The sequence below is a fragment of the Xenopus tropicalis genome, chromosome 9 (assembly GCF_000004195.4).
Source record: "Xenopus tropicalis strain Nigerian chromosome 9, UCB_Xtro_10.0, whole genome shotgun sequence".
NCBI lineage: Eukaryota > Metazoa > Chordata > Amphibia > Anura > Pipidae > Xenopus > Xenopus tropicalis.
Genome location: NC_030685.2, coordinates 18,938,520 through 18,959,265, shown reverse-complemented (window position 1 = coordinate 18,959,265; position 20,746 = coordinate 18,938,520). Strand labels below are relative to the sequence as shown.

Below are 20,746 nucleotides of genomic sequence, written 5' to 3'. Positions count from 1 at the left end.
AGCATGTTGGTAAATACGTTTTGGTGGCAACCTTTCTCACCGAAATAGAATTCCCATCAGCTAACCTGATTGATCCAATTACTCAAGCTGCTGATGAATTGACAGTTAAGGGCTTGTAAGGGCCAATTTGGCTATCAGTTAAGTGCAGCTAAACTGATCATTCAGAGGTCTATGTATTTGACCTTACTGTTAAAAGGCCAGGGAGCAGCCCTGATTGCTCTAACACAGAAACTTCATGCTTACACTCTAATACAGTGCCCTCTAATGGTTGAAAAGTGTAATTCTTGTGTGGCTTTACAAAAGGAATAACTTTTCCAGTACCTGTTTAGAGAGCTCTAGGTGTTGGTGGTATGAGGTTAAGGCTGTCAGTACAGGAACCACTGCCAGCTGAAGGTCAGTACGAGAGAAGCCATCGGGAGTAATGTAAAGGCGATCACTTGCAGTCTTGTCTGTAAGCTAGAAATATGAAGCTAACAATTACTGTTTTATGTCCACAACACTAAAAGGGATTCTGTCACAGGAAGACGATTTAAAAAAAATGCCTCAATGAATAGCCCCCTTACAGCATACAGAACACACACGCCACACAGACACTCCCTGCTTCCTGAGCAGACGGTCAGTCAAGACGGGGGGGGTGAGTATTACTACTAAGAATGACATTTTAAATGGTAGAATGAATTGTTTACAACGCATAATAAATTACTAATTAAAAAAACTACACCATAAAGAATCCCTTTAAGGTACAGAATATATTAAACCAGTGCAGTCAAACAGGATAATTACTCCCCTTCGGGGCCAGATTACAATATGATCCAAAGTTCTCAGTGGAGCTCTTGAGAAATCTGGGGGCCAGATTTAGGAAGCCTATGGACCTCCAGTTGGACAGCTTTCCCCATTATCCTACAAGTAAATGAGATCTCTTTGTGTTGCCCATTTGACAGACTGGAAAGCACACCTTCTTACCATAGCACAGAGAGAGCCAGCCAGTTGATCTATATTGCAGGGAGATGACAGAATGAGCAGTTTGTAACGCAGACACTCTGGCAGCTTGTTGAGGACTAGTTTCAGGACTTTCCAGTCAGTTTCCTGCAGAAGGACAAACGTTACTTGGTTAGAAGGGAACTATTTCAGCTCAGAAGCCAAGCCTTGCGCCTCTACTTACCTGCTTTAGGCACTGCAGGATAACCCCAAATGCTAGTGAGAATGGCAAGAATCCCATGCGTGGAGTGACAGTCTGTGATGGGACACTGGGGCTACCAGAGGGGGGTGACAAGGTGCCTGCTGGCTTGCGTTCAGCTGCTCTCTTCTCTTGTTCATTTCTGTGAACAGAGGGTATAAATATGAATGCAGAACATCACATCTTGCACTAATCCCAAAGTTCATGTAACTATGGGACAGCACAACGACTGCAGTTGAGATAATAAATTAGAGAATCACCTTTCACTGTTTAAAACATTCAAGGCTACACAATGTAGCCTTTGGAAGACTGTTGAGCCAGCATCCAGCTATGCATAAAATAATATATCTTTCATTACATAAAGAGTATTGGCAATAGCCCACAAAATATCAGGAAATAGCTTGGCATTGGTGTCAGCGTGAATGGATATTGGTAAAACATTCGTATAAAACAACAGGAGCTGCAATTATTTTAATCTTCTGTATTTAGATCTGCAGTAGATTAGTCACTATTAATATTTAGTATCCTACATTTTATATCACAAACCATACAATAGCTATTTATTAACAAAGAAACTTGCAGCCCTGTGCTTGGACGTTAACGAGAACTGCCCATGTACTAAGACAGGGTAATGGCGCTGACAATAAGATGAGCCAAATTACTAAAAGTGGTCAGAAGTCTGCAGACAGTTAAGCAAGCCAAACCCAAAACTTACACAGATTCACAAAGACAATAGGGACTGAATCTGAAGGCGCCATCTTTGTTAGGTAGCCCAACACGCCGCAAAGAGTCAGCTCGGAGGTGTAGGAGGAAGTCAAAAACCTTTTACACGAAAAAGAATACAGCATATAAACTTCTGTAGAACACCAAATCTTGCCTTGTGGTTATTACTATTACAGTGCAATCAAAGTACCCCATATTTACATACATATGTAACAACATGGTTGCTCTCTTAAGGTTTCTCCTCACCTGGAGGCGTATACTGGTAGCAATGGGTGAGCTGTAATTGTATTTGTAGTGAAGCTGGATATGATTAATCAGCATCTCGTACACACGCATGGCATGGCTGGCTGGCAGAATGTATAGCTTGGTCTGCAGAAAAAGAAGGAATATTAATGCTAAAAGATTTAAAGATATGCAGTATTATATAGTATATTACATAGATAGATGACAGATGATAGATAGATCTGGCACATTCTCCTGAACTTTACAGGGATTATGCACCATTCACATCAGTTCCTGCCCTAATGAGTCAATCAACCTGCCTTGTATGTTTTTGAAATGTGAAAGGAACCCAGAAAATCCAAAAGAAATGCATTCTTAGCTAGAAAAAAATAAAGGTGTGCTTGGGACCTACCTGTAGAATAACCATCAGCCCCAGAACAGAGGTTTTCACATCTTCCAAAGAAGAAGAATCATGACCTGACTCTGGTGTGGACAAGGAACGGTTCACCACCTGAGTTCAGAAACAATAAGTAGCTTTCAGGTAACAGATCAAAAGAGATAACAAACACAACACTAAAAGTTTGATATTTCTTTCACAGCTACCTAACAGTTACCTTCTCAATGATATCCATGAGACTATTGAAGTGGCAGGAGTGACAGCATTCAGCCAGGTCCACAAGGAGCTGTGTTGCGAGTTTGCGCACCTGGTGGTCCTTATCCTCGGGTATATGGGCTAGCTGGCAAGTAACTACCTTCTCGATCAACTCATCCTGAAAGGAAATAGGGCTTGTAAAGTCAGTCATCTGATTTACTAATACAAAAGTTGTTATGATGTCGCTGAAATGTGCCTTATCACTTGGTACTTGAAGACATTAGATACATTAATAGTGGCACATGAGAATAGGGGATGAAACCAAACCTCGTAAAACTGGCGATTGATGCTCAACGCAAAGGACAGAACATCTAAGATTTTCATGCGTACAACACTGCGAGACTCGCTCCTGAAAGACATGGTTTGGTGTGGTTGATTTAGTAAGGACATATGGTTGGAAGTTGCACAGATCAAGGTTTTCATTCAGTAAAGCAGTTATATGATGCTTAGCCACGTGTGGGGATTTAATTTAAATGATGCTATAAAGTCCACAGGCCTCCAGTAGGACAACCTCAGTCATAGTCTAAATTATCCCAAAGAAAAACATGAGTGTGTGCCACAGCCAATAGGATAATGGCACATGGGGTGTTTCAGGAGCATTTTTAAGTAGCCCAAAATGTGTCATTAAATTGGTCCCCTGTAGACTATGCTGAATGTATGAACAGCAAAAGAAGGTGATGGAATGAAATAAGTAATGATCTAACCTGAAATATCTATCCATCAGTTTCTGTAGATTCATAATCCACCCTTCCTTCCCAGGGTGAATGGACTGAGCTCTGTAGGTGATAAGGTTCACAACTGATGCAAACTATAAGGAAAGACAAAATGGAGATGAATACACAGATTTTTTTTTCAGGCCAAAAAATAGGGTTAGGCTTCAGTGGCTAATACCCAGGGAACAAATATATTTTTATAGTTTTTATTTTCCAAATCAAATTAACCATAATGCCTATGTCTGCACTTGAGAGACACCCTATGGATTCGCCTGCGAAAGTGGGGATTGGCGAGTTTAAAGACTGACACCCCTTTTCTTGGGTACCATGACTCTTTAACCTAGCTTTGAATCCTTTTTTTTAAAAAAAATAATCAGCTATAAGTTCTTCTCTAGGGGCAAAGCTCCCACTCACAGTGAGCCAAGGATATGCCACAAGTAAGCCTTCAGGTATCTTTTATTTTATTCCACGTGCCCTATACATTATGAGATGCAGAAAATGACCATGACCAGGTACTGCATAGCTACTTTATAGATGTTTAGGGACAAAAACCTCACAGTGGTTGTAGTGTTTTTTTCAGACACTATAACAGAAACAAGAGGACTACTGTTCTAAACAATAACTGAAGTTGGTCAGCTTTCAGGTGTTTTCCTTGCAGCTGTTTCATTTCAGAGCCCAAATCTTATTATCTTAGAATGATTATATAATATAACTCAAACTACTTAAGACTCACAGGTCTTTCATCTGCCCCTTTTTCAACCAGCTCGAAAAATCTCTCTTCATCTCCATGGAATCCGTTCTGGTTATAAAGCTCCTCTGTGGTGGTCATGAGATTGTGCACCGCAGCCTTTAATTCCTGACTCCGCAGCACCTGGCAACATCAAGTGGCACTTTATTTACAAAACATAATTGTGACTGCTGTGTACGTGTATATGCAATAGGAACCCTTACAGGGCAACAGTCGGCAAACTGTAACGGCCACTAATCTGTTCAGTCTTGATTTAAAGGCTCATTTATGACAACTGGTACAAAAACAGAATCATGTTTATGAATAAAACCTTGCTTGTTCCAATATAAGCCCCTCTATAGCCACACCCAATGCTGTTTTACTAGCAGCAATAGCTTTGATGCATAAACATCATCAGTGCAAGGTGAAGTGCACTCAGGTGCAAGAGATTCTTTAGGTTTCATCTTCCCTAAATGGCCAAAAATTTCAAGAGTATCTACCGTTTTAAACAAAGATTAGGAAGGCAGATTTTATATCAGATTCTGCATAGTCTACTCTAAAATATTTAGGACACGGTTAATAAACATACCAGGTATATTCACTTTTACTAAGTACCTGAAGCTGCTGGAATAATCGCTCGATGATATCAAGGAGAACGTCCCACGTGGCAGCCTGCACATCCTTGCCGTACTTCTTGATTAGCCGAGTGACAGAGAGGACAATCTCATAGGAGACAACGGCATTGTTACAGTTCATAGCCTGATCCAGAAAACAGAAAATGTAATTAATCAATTAAATAAGCATAGGAAAAGAACAAAACAACAAAAACTGGGATTAGGCATAGGGGATGAATTCTTCAGGATGCCTAGTGTTTCATCTGAAATGATCATTAAGGCCAACAAAAATGATCTACTGGGGCAGGGACTGATGGAAAATTATATATAATCCCTGTAAAGCATTACAGAATATACTGGTGCTATATAAAGGATAATAATAACAATGAACAGATAATATTAACCCAAATATTAAAGCAGTTGAGTAAAATAATTTAATTTGCTGTTAACATACCCCCAAACAATAATTATAAATCATAAACCACAAAAGGGAAGATAGCTAATGGAAGGTTCCCCCAACCTGAATAGTTTAGAAGAAAAATTAAACAGTAGCCATCCTGTACATTATTGTTAAAGTCTAAAAAGCCGCTTCCATAGCATTAATGCAGGTGTTGATGCTATGGATGTATCGTACTCAACAGGTTAATATTTATTAAATCTTGAAGATTATTATTCTAATCCAAATGGCTCTGTTTTTATCAATACCTTCAGGAAAGATGGGAGAACAGATATCGGGGAGTTCTTCAGACAGAAGAGTCTGTGAGCTCCCCAGAGACCCATCCCAACAAAGAACACAGCTCCTCTTAGCAAAGGGGCATCTTCCATGTGGGCTCTGCAAAATAATCACAAAAAGGCACAGAACTTTAACAAGGGAGGCACATTTACCTAGAACACCAATAAAAGCCGAGATCCCTAGAGTATCTTTATTGTAATTTGTGTAAAAACTGAGCATTTGACGGCTGCTGTCCCAGCCAAATACAATTGCAGAGGCCTAGTAACCAATGGCAACCAAGCAGTCATTTCCCTTTCATAATGTAAATCTGCTCTGTACCAGTAAATGCTGCCTGTTCACTGGCGGCTGTGGATTCAATAGCCTTTCCAAATTATTACTATCACTGGAGAAGATAAACGTTACATTGTTCGTACCTATCCTCCATTATACGACTCATAGTGTAAATGGCGCTGTGCCCAAGATGGGTGCCCAGAAGGTTTCGCATCAGCTGCAAAGAAAATAAAATACATAAACAACCTAAGGCAAAATAATCAATTATAAGCAAAATAAATCATTAGTCATTATGTCAGCAGTGTCTACTGAGCCCCTCTTCCCATTAGTGACAATATCTGTATGACCTAAACACTTCATTTCCAAAATGTGACTTTCTGTTTCCAAATTGTACCTAGCACTACAATCAAACCCCACATCTCTGCATAACAAACCTTCCAGCATGGTTCACACAGCTCCTTAACATTTATTGTGCGGCACAGGGTCATAACAAATATAGGAATGCTCTCTGATGGAAGGCAGTTATAGCAGACCACTGCATCCAGAACCTTCAAGGAAACCTGCAAAAAAAAAAGGCAGAGTCAGCGGCAATGCAGGCAGGTGATATTTAAAAAATGTTGGTGGGCCAAAACAAAATAGAGTTGGCTGATATCTAACACTACATCCTTCTTGTGAGCTGAACGCAACTTACTCCTGAACCTTGGCGGGGGGGGAAATGGCAAAACGTTAAATTAAATAAAAATGTTTAGTGAGATGATTTAGTTCTATACCAACCTCAATATCGTAAGGAGATGTCGTGCGATTACAGAGGAGGCATATCATCCTAATAACCAGAGAAAAGACATGTTTAAGCTTCTAAATACAATAAATTACTCAGGATGGGAATCGTGAATTTTTTTTTTTTTTTAAAACAAAATCAGATTTTGTACTTACTGCACCATAGGAGCAATAAAGTGTTCCAAGTAACAGCTATTGAACTTAACCAGGTTAACTAAAACATGCAGGAAATCCGGAGTCAAACCAATTTCCATCCACTGGAGGACGAAGACAGCTAAAGAGAGATTAATTAAAAATAGATGTTAATAAGTTGGTACAAAGTTCCAAGATACATTTATCAAGTGTAAAAACCAGTGGTTCCTGCAGGGTAGTGCTTTAACCCAAGTGCTGGGCAAATCAAATAATGGGCAACCCCATGGTCAGAATAGGTTTGACTGCTTTGAGAAGTTGACTGTCATTCTGATCTACAGAGTGAAAGTGCCCAGCACTGCTCAGCAGTAGCAGCAGCCCAAATCATAACTAGGATTATTATTATTTTCTGCACTGGAAGTTATTGTTCCAGTCTGGAAAATAGTGTTTATGTATTCACCGTTTAATCCATTCTCTCCATTGATAGGGGGGCACAGGAAGAGTAAAAGGTATCACCCACGATACACTGAGTCATGTCAGAATAGTAAAGCCTCCCCTTTATCCCCTGCACAGACATCAGCATGAAGTCAGAACACAGTATTAAAACAAGAACCTGCCATCTTTCCTGATAGCATTGCTGAAATGAAGCAACATAAGAGGAACCTGGCTGGAACGGCATGAAAGGTCTGGGGAGGCATCAGAGAAGCGAAATCTCAAACAGACAGCTGATACAGAGAGCACAGACAGAAAGCCGGCTTTAGTCACACATGGTGTCAGTGCTAATCCCTGGCCACTGAGGGGTTTTACACAGGGACTCACTATAGGTCCGTTCAAACTTCCTGATCAAGAACACTTTAAATACATATGGCCTGTGGGCTGTGTATAAGGTGTGCAATTATGTCAATCACTGCAGTATCCGTCTGCCTGGTAACCTTTACCCCCTGCTCCTGTGACCCTTAAACCTGACAGAAAAAGTATTAAATCTTAAAGAGGATGTTCACCTTTGAGATAACTTCTAGTATGATGTAGAGAGTAATATTCTGAGACAATTTGCAATTCGTCCTTATTTATTGTTATTTGTGGTTTTTTAATTATTTAAACTATTACTCAGCAAATTGTAGCTGTTATTTGGTTGCTAGGGTCCAAATTACCTTAGCAACCAGGGATGTTGCTAAGATAGAGTTGTGATGAGAGACTGGAATATGAGTAGGACAGGGTCTTAATAGAAAAATAAGTAATAAAAAGTAACAACAAAGTAACAGCCTCACAGAGCAATAGGTTTTTGGCTGCTGTGGTCAGTGACCCCCATTTGAAAGCTGGAAAGAATCTAAAGATATAATATAGCATATCATTCAAAAACTGTACAAAATACATAATGAAGACCAATTGAAAAGTTGCTTAGAATTGTCCATTCTACAACATACTAAAAGTTAACGTTAAGGTGAAGCATCCCTTTAAAACTATTGTTTTTTTTTTTTTACAAATTTACCCATCAGTAAGATAATGCCTGTAAAAGTTAACACGAGTTGATAATTGGCCCCTTGGGTTTCTAAAATGACATAATAACATGGTGGTTAAGATGGGAAAAAAAGAAAAAAAAAAGGCACAATTCCATTAAGTTCAACCTGATCCAGGGGAAGGCAAAAAATGCTCATCTGAAGATGAAAACAGAAAAAAGAACTTCCCAGGGCAAAACCTTTTTATTTTGATTTATCTGCCTATACAACTCCTTCATTAAGGGGGGAATTAATTAACAATTGGATTATTTTTGCATTGGGAATTGTAACGGTTTTGTTGCATAATAAATCATGTCAAAGTCATGTTTATTTCCAGCGACAAAGTCAAAGTAAATGCCCCCTTAAGTGTTAGAGACCAGCACTGCCTTATTAAAACCTACCGAGCTCTTCTTCTAAGTAAGCAATTTCTCGCCCATTGTCGGTGAGAGCTTTAAAAACCTCCAGTCGCTCTGCAAGGTCCTCATTCATAGGATACTCTTTTATGACTCGGAAGAAATGGGCACGAAGGACGCCAAGTCTTTCACCCTGGGGAAAGTCACACCAGAAAAATTGCTTAAATACACAGAATGGTGAGCGAGGGATGCATCAATCCAGGATTTCGTCTGTAGATCTGTAGAATTACCTGCCCCACAATAATGGCCTTTAGTAACTGCAGAACGTGATGTCGAGCTTCTACTGGCTGTTCGGGCTGTATCAAGTCACCAACTGATTGGCAGATTGCTTCTACTGCATGCTGCAAAGGTGGGACACAAGGAAGGTTAGGATTAGGAATACATATTAGAGGGATACAAAAGGTCCTGGCCAATAAAAACATAGTCATTCCCCGGTACTGTAAATGATTATATGGTCTGTTAAGTGATACAGAACTGTATTTCATTCTACAGTATAAAGGGGAACAAAGGCACAAGGTTTAAGGTGGCCATAAACAGGCCAATTCTAGCTGCCGATAACAGTGCCTTAAACTGATTCGGCAGCTAACCGGCCCGTGTAGGGGCACCAACGAGGGGCCTGCCTGATCGATATCTGGCCTGAAATCGGGCAGGTTAAAAAATTTAATCGGATCGGGGACCGCATCGGCTCGTTGATGTGGTCCCCGATCAGACTTCTCGTATACCCGTCATTCTAATTTGATCGTTTGGCCCCAGGGGATATATAGTTTTTGAATTATTTTTCTTCTGAATATTTTCAGCTTTCCAATGGGGGTCACTGACCATCTAAAAAATAAATGCTCTGTAAGGCTACAAATGTATTGTTATTGCTACTTTTTATCACTAATCTCTCTATTCAGGCCCTCGCCTATTTGTATTCCAGTCTTATTTTCAAATCAATGCATGGTTGCTAGGGTAATATGGGCCCTGGCAACCAGATTGCTGCAATTGCAATCTGCAAGCGATTAAATAAGAAGCTAAATAACAAAAAAGACAAAAAAAGATGAACTATTGCAAATTGTCTCAAAACATCACTCTCTACATCATATTAAAAGTTAATTTAAAGGTCAACCACTCTTGCCACTCTAACCTTAAACAGAGGCGACAGTGCTAGCTCTGTATACCACCGACAACTGCTTATTTCTAGGGAAGTTGTCTTCCAATTTGTGTTATCCCATTCCATCATTAATCCCCCCAGACCAGGGACACACAAATACACACAGTCCATTCACTATAACAAAGTAACGTTGTGCCTCCCAGTAATAAGAGAAGTTCAGGTTATGAGCAGTGCCACGTGACATTCCCATGTAAAGCTGCTCATTCCTACGTGTGTGTGAGTGTGTGTGTGTGTGAGTGTGTGTTTGAGTGTGTGTGTGTACACTGTGCCAAAGCCAAATGCTAAGGAATGCAGCCCAAATGGACAATATGTGTTTTTTAATTAAATAAAACATGTTTAGGTGACATTTGGGGCATATTATAGTATATGCATTGCTAGAGTGCAGAGTTCATACACACCTCTTCAAATTTTTTCGTCTTTGCAAGCTCACAGACCTGAATAATTGCACGGATGCGAACGTGGAGAGCAGACTCAGAGCTCAGCTCCTGAAGGCAAAACACAGCAAAGCCTTTACACAAAGCTATTTAGACCCGAGAGACTCGGGTGTGTAAAAAGTAGCAAGCGAAACAGTCAAGCCGCCATACACGCACCGATAATATTGCATGAAACCTTGTTTCGTAAGATATTCGGTGCGTGTAACTCGACTGATATCGCAAAAGGCTGTGGATATTGGTCGACTCGTGGATCGGCCAGGTCAAAAGATTTTGATCAGGCACAACTGAAGGCGCCCAAGCAAAATCTACGTTCAGGGCTAAATCAGCAGAAGGAGGTAGAATTCATATTGTTTCTATCTCCATATCTGATGATTCAGCCCTGAGCGTCACTGGAGGGCAGGAACGATCTTTTGTGCGAAATTGCTATGTGTATGGCCACCATTAGAGGCGTTTAAATAACCCACAATTTGGCTGCACTGCTATGTTCTGAGTCAAAGTACTGAAGTAGGGACTTGAAGAACAAAATGAAGGGGATATTATAAACTACAACTCCCAGTATTCTCTCCTTCACAGTCTAAGGTCTCAAAGAAAAATATATTTTATACAGTATTTTGATATATTTGTGCGAATGTAAAAGTATGCATTTTCAGGCCAAATTCCATTCAGCGTATTTGCACACAGGCCGACAGGCCGTCAGTGGAGCTACATGAAGGAGCAGATCAGCTTTCCTCAGCCTGCGTACAAAATGCAGACAGGGAAAAGTGGATCATCTGCACAGTGTCCCTTAGCCATAGTATCTAAGTTAGGAGTCAGAGAGACCCCATTAAATACTGGCCTGGTGAACTGGCCATCAAGTGCCAGCTGCAAATAGCCTACAGTGACAACTATTCTGCACAAGAATTCCCCCTAAAGGCAGCACCACTTTCAAATTACCTTCATTAAATCTGCAGTAATGACATATTCCGGATGTTTCCACTCTGAAGGCTTGGTTTTAACTCGTGCAGGCACCAATCCCAATAGCATTTTCACCTTTTCCTTCAGGCCAGGATCTTTACCCATCTGCTTGGCCATTATTGCAGCAACGAGTCGGCCTGTGCAAGTGAAAACACAAGGATTAAAGTGACAGTGACATTTCTAAGGTAATGGCCGCACTGGATTCTTGATTTAAATTGCAAACTTTAAGAGTACTGTAAGCTCACCAGAGGTCTGTCACTTGTCCGTGCCGAGTGTGCTTTCTGTTCTTCTGGGTGACGGGACTAAATTTGCCCCTGTGAGCTCTGACAGACAGAAGAATGCACAGGGCAGTTTGTGTTTTGCTTTAATGCCCATGTGTATTCTCTTATCTGTCCATGGGCAGAGCCTGTGCAACAGAGAAACTATTCCCTGACACGATACACAGCAGAGCGCACACTATGCACGGAATAGTGTCGGACCTGTGTTGAATCTAAATTAGAAAAAAAATCAGATATGGTTTGGTGACTTACTAAAAGGCCGGATACACAGCACCATTATACTGCACTGTTATTCATTAACTAGGGGATGACATTTTAGATGTACAGATGCACAAAGCAGTGCACAAACAGTGAATAGGCTAAATATTGTCCAGACCTGCATAACGTGCCATGACAGTAACAATATACTTGTTGCAGGAGATTATATATACCCATTACAGATACAACAGAATCCCCATCCATACAGAGTTTATCCCTGCTCACCTTCCATTCTTACTATCATATTAAAGGGGTTGTTCACCTTTGAGTTAACTTTTAGTAGAAAACAACACTCTAAGACAATTTGCTATTGGTCTTTATTTTTTTTTTTTGGTTTGTGGTTTTGTAATGATTTCACTGTTTGTTTAGCAACTCTCCAGTTTGGAATTTTAGCAGTTATCTGGTTGCTAGGGTCCAAATTACAATAACGACCAGGCATTTGTTTGAATGAGATACTGATGCATTTATAGGAGAGGACGTAAACAAAAAGAAAACTAATAAAAAGTAGCAATGACAATAAAACCGTAGCCTCACAGAGCTACAGTGACCCCCTTTTGAACATTGGAAAGAAGAAAGCAAATAATTTAAACTATAAATATAAATAATAAAGACCAGTTGAAAGGTTGCTTGAAATTGGAATTCTATAACATACTTAAAGTTAACTGAAAGGTGAACCACCGCTTTAAAGAAAAGAACTGTCTGGTAATACGTTTACATCAAGAGATCTGTGCAATCCATGGGTTCCCAGACTCTGGCATTGGCTTCACCAAGTGGAAGCCAAAAAGCCAAAGCAGCGTTATTTTTGGAGAGGGGGGAGAGATTTTGCATAAGAAAAAAAACTGACAGCAGCCCAGCCATGGATTAAAAAACAGTGGGATGAAAAGGATGCCTTTGTGCCATTACTGGGAAAAAACACCCTAAGAAACTGAACAACCCAGCACACAGCTTAAGCCAACACATACTAATGTCAGCAAGATTGCCAATAGCTAGCAACTGGGAAACAAACCCCACGCTGCCACTGCTGAAGGCTAAAGGCATCAAAATAGCCGCTAATGAGAAACTGACTTACCTATTAGGAAACAATATGGCAGCTTATGACAAGGTATGGCTCCCATGTACAGCCTATGAACAGGAACCCCCTTTCCAGCATTACACGCGGGGTACCCTCATGGAAGCATTAAAATATGAACCTGCTTCTGGTATCCTATATAAATATCTGGTATAGAATCAACATTATACCCCTGTCATTAAATACTTCTTGTATATACAGTTACCATGTTATTTTATATATATTTTTTTCTTTTTCTACTTTTCTTTACTTTTTTTTTTCTTAACTTTTCAAAATGACTGGAACGCTCAAGTCATTCATTTGTCATCTCAATTTATTGCTTTCATATTGTTCTACTGGGAAATTCAATACATCTTGTCAGTAAAAAAAAAACAAACAGTCGGAAGCAGCCAGGAATGTCAGTCTTCGCCAATTTTGTCAGATAAATTAAATAACCGATGTCAATGGTATGGAGGCATATTTTCAACCCTTACTGCTCATTCAGAAAGTACCTGCGCCTGGGGCAGACCCTCACGCTGCAGCTTGTACCGGATTCAAATTCAGCCCACTGCAAAGTTTAGGGGGTGCCAGGCAACCCTGTCCTTTCACCTCCGCACCCCTTATGTGCACATCTGAATAATCCCTAAGTTACTGGATGGGTAGGGGCCTGCATACCTGCCTCCCCTCGCCCAACATAAATACAGTGCAGTCTAAAGTGCAAGTGTAAATACCAAAGCCCAATGTCCCCCAGCAATAGGCACTGACTATGCGACAAGGTGCAAATATCATGGCCTGTGTATTGCACTTTGCCCCATCGCCAGTAAAAGAGCCCTTTAGCCTATGCCAATCCGAAACCTACAGATTTATCCAAATTCAGCAGAAATGTACTTCTTAATTAACCCATATGCATCTTAGGAGCAACACATTCCTATATATATTGGCCAATCTACCTTCTCAAATTGGCAGAGAGACTTTATCAGCAATTACGGCTGCCCACATTGTTACATCTGCTTTACAGAACCTCCATATTTACATTATATTTATCATAAACAACAGGCCCCTCACTAGAAGGTATCTTTGTTTTTATGGGAGGGAGAGCCCCACTGTATCTGTACGATATCACTGTATCGGTGTTTTTTATGCTAAAAAAAAAAACAGCTCTTCTCTTTCTGCACCATTTGAAATCCTGGCAGGGAAAGAGGGACTAAAACACTGACGTTACATATTGTACCAACTATTGCAAAGCTTACAGACAGCATGCAGGAACTACATATCCCACAATGCATTGCACTGTGATGTTCCTTTCCTTATTGACATCCCGTGTGCAGGGGATTGTGGGATTGGGAGGGTGCAGGCTGAAGGCTGAAGGAGGACAGGCGACTACTGTTACATGTGAAAGTTGTCAGTCAGATCAGCAGGAGAACAGGGGGCGGGGCCTAGGTGGAGTTCCCCTTTAAATGAAGATGTATAATAGACTTTGTGTAGTAAGGCATATAATGCCCCCAGATACTGCCCCCCCCCCTGCTTATTGCTTGGTTTACTATTTAACTCTCTATCCATGAGTAATGTGTTTATGGGGTAATGGCCCTGAGCAGATGCAGTAGGCTGCCCGGGTAAAGGCAGAATAGAAGGTGGGGAGAAGCAATGGAAGTTACTGAGGCGCCGCTTTTACCCCACAGCTGCCCAAGCAATGCCCCACAGACTGAACTAGGGGTCGCCCCTTGGCTGCAGCCACACGGAGCTGCCAATGGCCAGGGAGCAGCTATTTCCCACTATGTTAGTGCCACAGTGCCAAGTGCACACACAATACTATAGTGACAGGAATGGCAGCAGCTGCACAAATAGAAACCAATTCTTACCCGCCAGTGGCTCCCAGCGTGCCCTCCTTCTGCCCCTACAACCAAACCAACCCCTCACCCATGGCCAGCACTCTATTCGCTTTGGGCCTCCGCTTTCTGGGCCTGCCAGACACGCCCCCGGACAGCTAGCACCGCCCACCGCACGGCCAATCACAAGTTGCTCAGTACAACCCGGAATGTCCGGTCGCGCTGCATTGTGGGAAATGTAGTTCTAAGGAGGCGATTGGGGCACGGATGGGCTTGACATGAGTGGCAGTCTCCGGCCGCTGGGAAGGAGGGGAAGGAGGGGAGTACTTAAGGCAGTGGGGGGCAAGGATCAGCAGGATGGGACCAGCAAGGGGCAAGTCATTGGTGAGTAGGGGTGGAAGCGTGGTGGCCATTGAAAGAGTGTAAGCTCTTCGGGACAAGCCATTAGTTTAGTACAAGTAACCCCTCCCCTGATCTACCTACCGGCACTGTAGGCCTTTAGGCGGGGGCAGAGACCACGTTGGGCAGAGGGTCCCCTAAACAGTCCCAGTAGCTTGTGTGGGCGGTGCAGGGAGTTGTATAATACCCCCCCTCTGTACTTATTATTAATATTATTGTGCATTGAACCTGCAAGGACTAAACCAGCGGCAGAACCAGCCCCCCTCCCCCCCAAACTACTCTTCTGGGGGTGCCTGGCACTTAGCCCTGTGTGGGGATTTTATAGGTAAATAAAACAGGTGAATGAAATGAAACAGGTAGAGGTTTCTCCTGTTTGATCCAACAGCTGCTCCAGGCTAGTCAGTGTGTTGCTCCTTTACTTTGGGATAAAAACTGAATTTATTTCACATATTGAGACTCATGTATGTCCATTAATGCAGCTGCGGTCCCTGCACTTTCCCTGTAGTCAGTTGGGCACAAAACCATCTTCATTATGGAGGGTTCACATTTACATTAACGTTTAGTATGTTATAGAATGGCCAATTCTAAGCAACGTTTCAGCTGGTCTTTATTATTTATTTTTTTTTACTTTCCTATTCAGTCCCACTCCTATTCATATACCAGTCTCTCGTTCAAACCACTACCTGATTGCTAAGGTAATTTGGAACCTAGCAACCAGTTGGCTGCTGAAACTGCTAACTGGGAAGCTGCAGAACAAAAATTGAAATCATTAAAAAACTGCTAAGAACAAAAAATGAAGACCAACTGCAAATTGTGTCAGAATCTCACTCTCTAAAAGTTAACCCAAAGGTAAACAACCCCTTTAAAGGAACTCAAGCACATTTTGGTGCAAGTTCCTTTAGTGCTCCTTGCCCTTCTGTATAGTTGCACTTGGCGCCACTCGGGAAAATAAAATATGGCATTTGTGCTCAAAATTGCGCTTTGCTCACTGCACTTGTGGACATACACGTGCCCTATTATCTTCCTTTCTGCTTAGACTGATGAGTTGCCTTACACATTCAGCACATTCCTAAAACGTCAGTGATGGGTTCCCAATGGCAAGCTGTGCTGCTGTTAAACTACAGCTCCCAGAATGCAGCCCTGTGATGTGAGAGGCGCCAGAGGTTAGACATGAGTGTAACAGGCCCTGTGTTGCAGATGACAGTGAAGATGAGAAGCCGAGTTCCCCCAAAGAGCGATCAAAGAGGAGAGTTAGTGTGGAATACGAGCAGGCAGCAAGCGAGACTGTAGCTAAAAGGCCAAAATGGCAACCAAAGAACTGGGCGCAACATCTGGAGAACATACGGCAGATGAGAAGCAGAAGGGATGCGCCGGTGGATCAGATGGGAGCGGAGAAGTGCTATGATCAGAATGCTGCCCCAGAGGTAAAGCTGCTCCATGGATAAAGGTGTTTAGTCTGCAAAAGGGGGCACACTTCCCTGAGCATGATGGGAACCACTGAGCATGATGGGAACCACTGAGCATGATGGGAACTGAAGGGCTGCAGTTTCCTGAACAGTGGCCTGTAGCATGTATAGCCAGAGTGTAAGAATGGGGGGAGCGTGAGAGGTTATGAGCAGTAGAAATGTGTGGGTGATGCTCTCGGCACTTGGTGGGTTCATCTGTTTCCCTGTTGGAAATCCCAGCAGGAGCGAAGTCCTTTTGATCTGTGAAAAGATGGTTTTAATCTGAGTTTAAATGAAAATTCCTTTCTGAGATTCCCTAAATGCACGTTACTGCCTGAGCAGTTTTAGCCATGCCAAAGCCGCCATTGTTTCTCTGACAGGCTGGCCACAAGCTCCTATTCGACTGCCATAGGCTCCCTATTGTGTTATAATTCCATTACAAGAAGGCATTGGGCATAAAATAGCCTCTTTAATGGTGTAACTAAGACACTCCTTAGACAACTCCCTGGGTCTAAATGAACCTGTATAGAGAAATAGCGTCAATCTATGCTAGCCTATGCATTCTCCTGTAGGAAATACAACCCTGCTGGTAACTGTACAGGGTGCCCTTTATTGCACAGGTTTGGAATCTTAGGAAAATGTCACTTTTTTCTACTAAAAATGGTTTCTGAGATATAGTCCCAACTCCAGGAATTGCCATTTCTATTATAGTTAGTGGCCATTAGTGCAAGGATGACACAATGGAATTATTATCTCATGAAAATGTGCGGTTATTATGCAAGCATTTTTTTTTTCAAATTTACTTTTCTGCTATTTGTCATAGTGCTGGGCGGTATACCGGTAAAAACCGATCACCGGTTTTTTTTTTGAAACCGATATGAATTTTCTACATACCGGTGTGCTGAATACTTCCGGGTGCGCACGTGACGTCAGCGCGCACGTGACGTCAGCGCGCACACTCTACAAAAGCGCCATCGCTAGGACGCATTCAGAGTCGGATACCAATGTGAGCTGTCGGGGGGGTGCCTGGCCAGTAATTATATTTTATGTGAAGGGGATGGGGTTGTGTTTGGAGGGGATGGGGTTGTGTTTGGGGGGGGGGGTTATATTTATGTGAAGGGGATGGGGGGGTGTTTGGGGTGGGGGGGGTGGGTGGGTGGGTTATACTTATGTGAAGGGGATGGGGTTGTGTTTGGGGGGGGTGGGGTGGGGGGTTATATTTATGTGAAGGGGATGGGGGGGTGTTTGGGGTGGGGTGGGTGTGTGCAGATGGGGGGGTGTTTGGGGTGGGGGGGGGTGTGCGGATGGGGGGGTGTTTGGGGTGGGGGGGGGTGTGCGGATGGGGGGGTGTTTGGGGTGGGGGGGGTGCGTGCGGATGGGGGGGTGGGGGGGTTGCGTGCGGATGGGGGGTGCGTGCGGGTGGGGGGGCTGCGTGCGGATGGGGGGGTGTTTGGGGTGGCGGGGGGGGTGCGGGTGGCGGGTGTTTGGGGTGGTCACCTAATCATGCATGGGGAAAAAAAATACCGTCAAATACCGTGATACCGATATAATTTTGAAAAATACCGTGATATAAATTTTTGGTCATACCGCCCAGCACTAATTTGTCATGATAATTACCCCTCACCCCTGTATCTTAGGGTGAGCAGAAAATTGAATATTGTACCTCAGTATAAGCGAGAGGGTCCTGTCACTGATCTTTATAGCAAAAGTATTGCAAAACAGAGCTTACAATCTAATTCCCCTAACACGGGCACATACACACATGCACTGGGGGCTTATTCATTAGAAGCCAGTGAGCGCATCAGTATGTTTAGGGCTGTGGGAGGAACGCAGAGCACGGAAAGGAGAGATGGTACCAGCCATATCTTTCCCTGCCCAGATTCAACCCAGAGGCACCGGTGCTAACGCCATTGTGGCACCATGCTGCCCTGGGGAGAGTACAGGTATTTCTGCCCCATCTCCTCTCCCCGGCCATCAGTGTAATACATGGATTCTGCCTTTCCCCTCTCTTCTATAGGTAATGAGGTACCAGATCCTTCTGTCGCTCATGCTCTCCAGTCAGACTAAAGATCAGGTGACCTCAGCCGCCATGTGCAGACTGCGCCAGCACGGACTGACAGTTAGCAGGATTCTGGAGACCGATGATGGCACCCTTGGCAAGCTGATCTACCCAGTGGGGTTTTGGAAGGTCAGTTTGGTAACATCTAATCATCACTCAGTACAGACACATTATTATCTCAATAGGGCTGAATGGGTGCAGACTCTGCCACAATGGGGCAGTCTTAGGGAAAGTACCCTGGGCCGACATGTTTTTAATAGGAGGCAAAGTGTCCCGGGGTAAAAAGGTAACATTTAGCATTTAAATGTAACTAATTGGCTCCCCCCAGTTTTTAGACTTTAATTTCCCCTTAAGTTTGGAATGCCAGGTTTGTAGAGCTGGACAATAGGAGGATTTGTGAAAGATTCTGAGGTTTGGGGGTGTCTGTGTAACTGGCAGACCTTGCACACCCCAGCTCTCTTGGTATCTTGCTGCAGAACAAAGTTAAGTACATCAAGCAGACAACTGAGATCCTACAAGAGAAATATGGTGGAGACATCCCTGATAATGTCACTGACCTGGTGAAATTACCTGGCGTAGGACCCAAAATGGCTCATCTGGTGATGGACATTGCCTGGAATAACGTATCTGGGATTGGTAAGTATCAGTGTAACTGTATGAAGGGTTACCTTCCAGGCAGCCAGACACCCATAACATCTGCTATAAAACTCCCAGTCACCCTGCCCAAACTCACCATGTTAGATTGCATGGGCATGCTGGGAGTTTGTCCCACAGCAACTAGAATGCCACAGGTTTCCTGTTCCTGGTGCAGATCTCGGATCAGTTAAATGCTGACATTAACAGAGAAGCTTGCTGGCATCTCAGCGGTGTCTGTTCTTTTAAGGTGCTGGATTCTAAACTCTCTCGCTCTTTCTTCGCAGGAGTGGACACTCACGTGCATCGTATTTCCAACCGACTAAAGTGGGTGAGAAAGGAAACAAAGACCCCGGAAGAGACTCGGGTGGCCATGGAAGACTGGATGCCTAGGTAGTATCCCCCCCCCCCCCCGCTACGGGCAGTTCAGAACAGGTCTGGACTGGAAAACAAAATAGGCCCTTGCGTTTCAAGTACACAGAACATCCCCCCCTCCAGCCCAATAAATAGTGACTGTCTATGGAATTGTACAGCAGCCCCTCTGGCATTTGCCAGACCCACAGATTTCCAGTCCGGGCCTAATTCAGAATCACTAGAACTTTACAGAGAATATTTTAATTCCTCTACTTAGTGATGTGCTACCATCTCTGCTGGGAGGTTGTTCTAAAATAATACTTAATACTATATACTATTGTAGAATTTATTCTGCACCTTTGCCTTTTTTTAGGGAATTATGGAGTGAGATAAACTGGCTACTAGTGGGGTTTGGGCAGCAGGTCTGCCTCCCTGTGTCTCCCCGGTGCTCTGAATGTCTCAACAAGGATATCTGTCCAGGTGCAAAGAAGAAAAAGCCAAGATAAAGCTGCAGTATGGAGTCGGAGTGATTGGTTTGACTAATGGAAAGTGACCGAACCTGCAGTGTGCTGGGTACTCTTGAGCATAGCCTTCCTATGGAAGAGATCATCAACTGTACGTAAAAAATGGCCGCAGTAATAGGCCGGCCAAAATTACTTTTGAGGACAAAAAAACCACATGTTGCACTGTATCTGTTGGAAACCACATTCTGCTGGGAAGGAAGCAGTATTGTAATGTCTTGGTATTTACTAAATGTGACCATGCTTCCATTTGACTTTTTATGTTTTCAGTAAACTTGGGAATACTGTTTGTGCACCACTGTGAGTTTGTGTCTTCAATCGGGTCAGGTGATTTAGTGTAAAAGGATACAATGACGCATAAAAAAGACAGAGGGAAACAGACTGACGCAAGGGAAACTCACATGCTTATTGGCTATTGGGTCAGTGGAAAATTCTGTATTCTATTATACTGTATACTATAAGTAATGTTAGCGGTTTAATAAAAAAAAGATCAATTCAATCTCCCCTTTTGCCTAAAAATCATGTGAGGGTGCAGCTCACATGTTTAACCACAAGATGGCAGCCTAGGCCAATCTCTGAATGGAGATTGTTACACAAACTGCATTCTGGCCGTGACACCATCCAACTCAGGCCCCATGGGACTGAAATCCCAGTTCTACACCTGCCTCTCATTTTTCAAAATCCCAAATCAAATCAATTATACACCTTTATTTTCTAAAAGTCCCATGGATTTTTCAG

At 42.8% G+C, this 20,746-nt stretch overlaps 2 protein-coding genes across 4 annotated transcripts in view; one reads left to right on the top strand and one right to left on the bottom strand.

Moving 5' to 3' along the window:
- The window catches only part of tsc2 (TSC complex subunit 2), a 32,253-nt gene extending 17,504 nt beyond the window's left edge, over nucleotides 1–14,749 (bottom strand). For 2 of the 3 annotated variants that reach the window (XM_012970165.3, XM_012970166.3), the window contains exons 1-21: nucleotides 14,631–14,733; nucleotides 11,167–11,324; nucleotides 10,198–10,284; nucleotides 8,877–8,987; nucleotides 8,635–8,779; nucleotides 6,765–6,882; nucleotides 6,606–6,654; nucleotides 6,266–6,391; nucleotides 5,975–6,048; nucleotides 5,534–5,660; nucleotides 4,830–4,973; nucleotides 4,221–4,358; nucleotides 3,479–3,582; nucleotides 3,042–3,123; nucleotides 2,737–2,892; nucleotides 2,535–2,633; nucleotides 2,147–2,269; nucleotides 1,893–1,999; nucleotides 1,163–1,319; nucleotides 964–1,086; nucleotides 322–456 (exon numbers count right to left, since the gene is read on the bottom strand). In XM_012970165.3, the coding sequence (XP_012825619.2) occupies nucleotides 322–456; nucleotides 964–1,086; nucleotides 1,163–1,319; nucleotides 1,893–1,999; nucleotides 2,147–2,269; nucleotides 2,535–2,633; nucleotides 2,737–2,892; nucleotides 3,042–3,123; nucleotides 3,479–3,582; nucleotides 4,221–4,358; nucleotides 4,830–4,973; nucleotides 5,534–5,660; nucleotides 5,975–6,048; nucleotides 6,266–6,391; nucleotides 6,606–6,654; nucleotides 6,765–6,882; nucleotides 8,635–8,779; nucleotides 8,877–8,987; nucleotides 10,198–10,284; nucleotides 11,167–11,304 (2,343 nt within the window). In that variant the 5' untranslated portion in view covers nucleotides 11,305–11,324; nucleotides 14,631–14,733. 3 annotated transcript variants of the gene reach the window in all.
- A 120-nt stretch (nucleotides 14,750–14,869) lies between these two features.
- Nucleotides 14,870–20,295, top strand: nthl1 (nth-like DNA glycosylase 1). The gene is given in 6 exon segments (NM_001044419.1): nucleotides 14,870–14,981; nucleotides 16,194–16,420; nucleotides 18,459–18,629; nucleotides 18,977–19,136; nucleotides 19,421–19,526; nucleotides 19,861–20,295. Coding segments are annotated over 6 exon segments (903 nt in total). The 5' UTR covers nucleotides 14,870–14,875; the 3' UTR covers nucleotides 19,994–20,295.
- The last annotated feature ends 451 nt before the right edge of the window (nucleotides 20,296–20,746 follow it).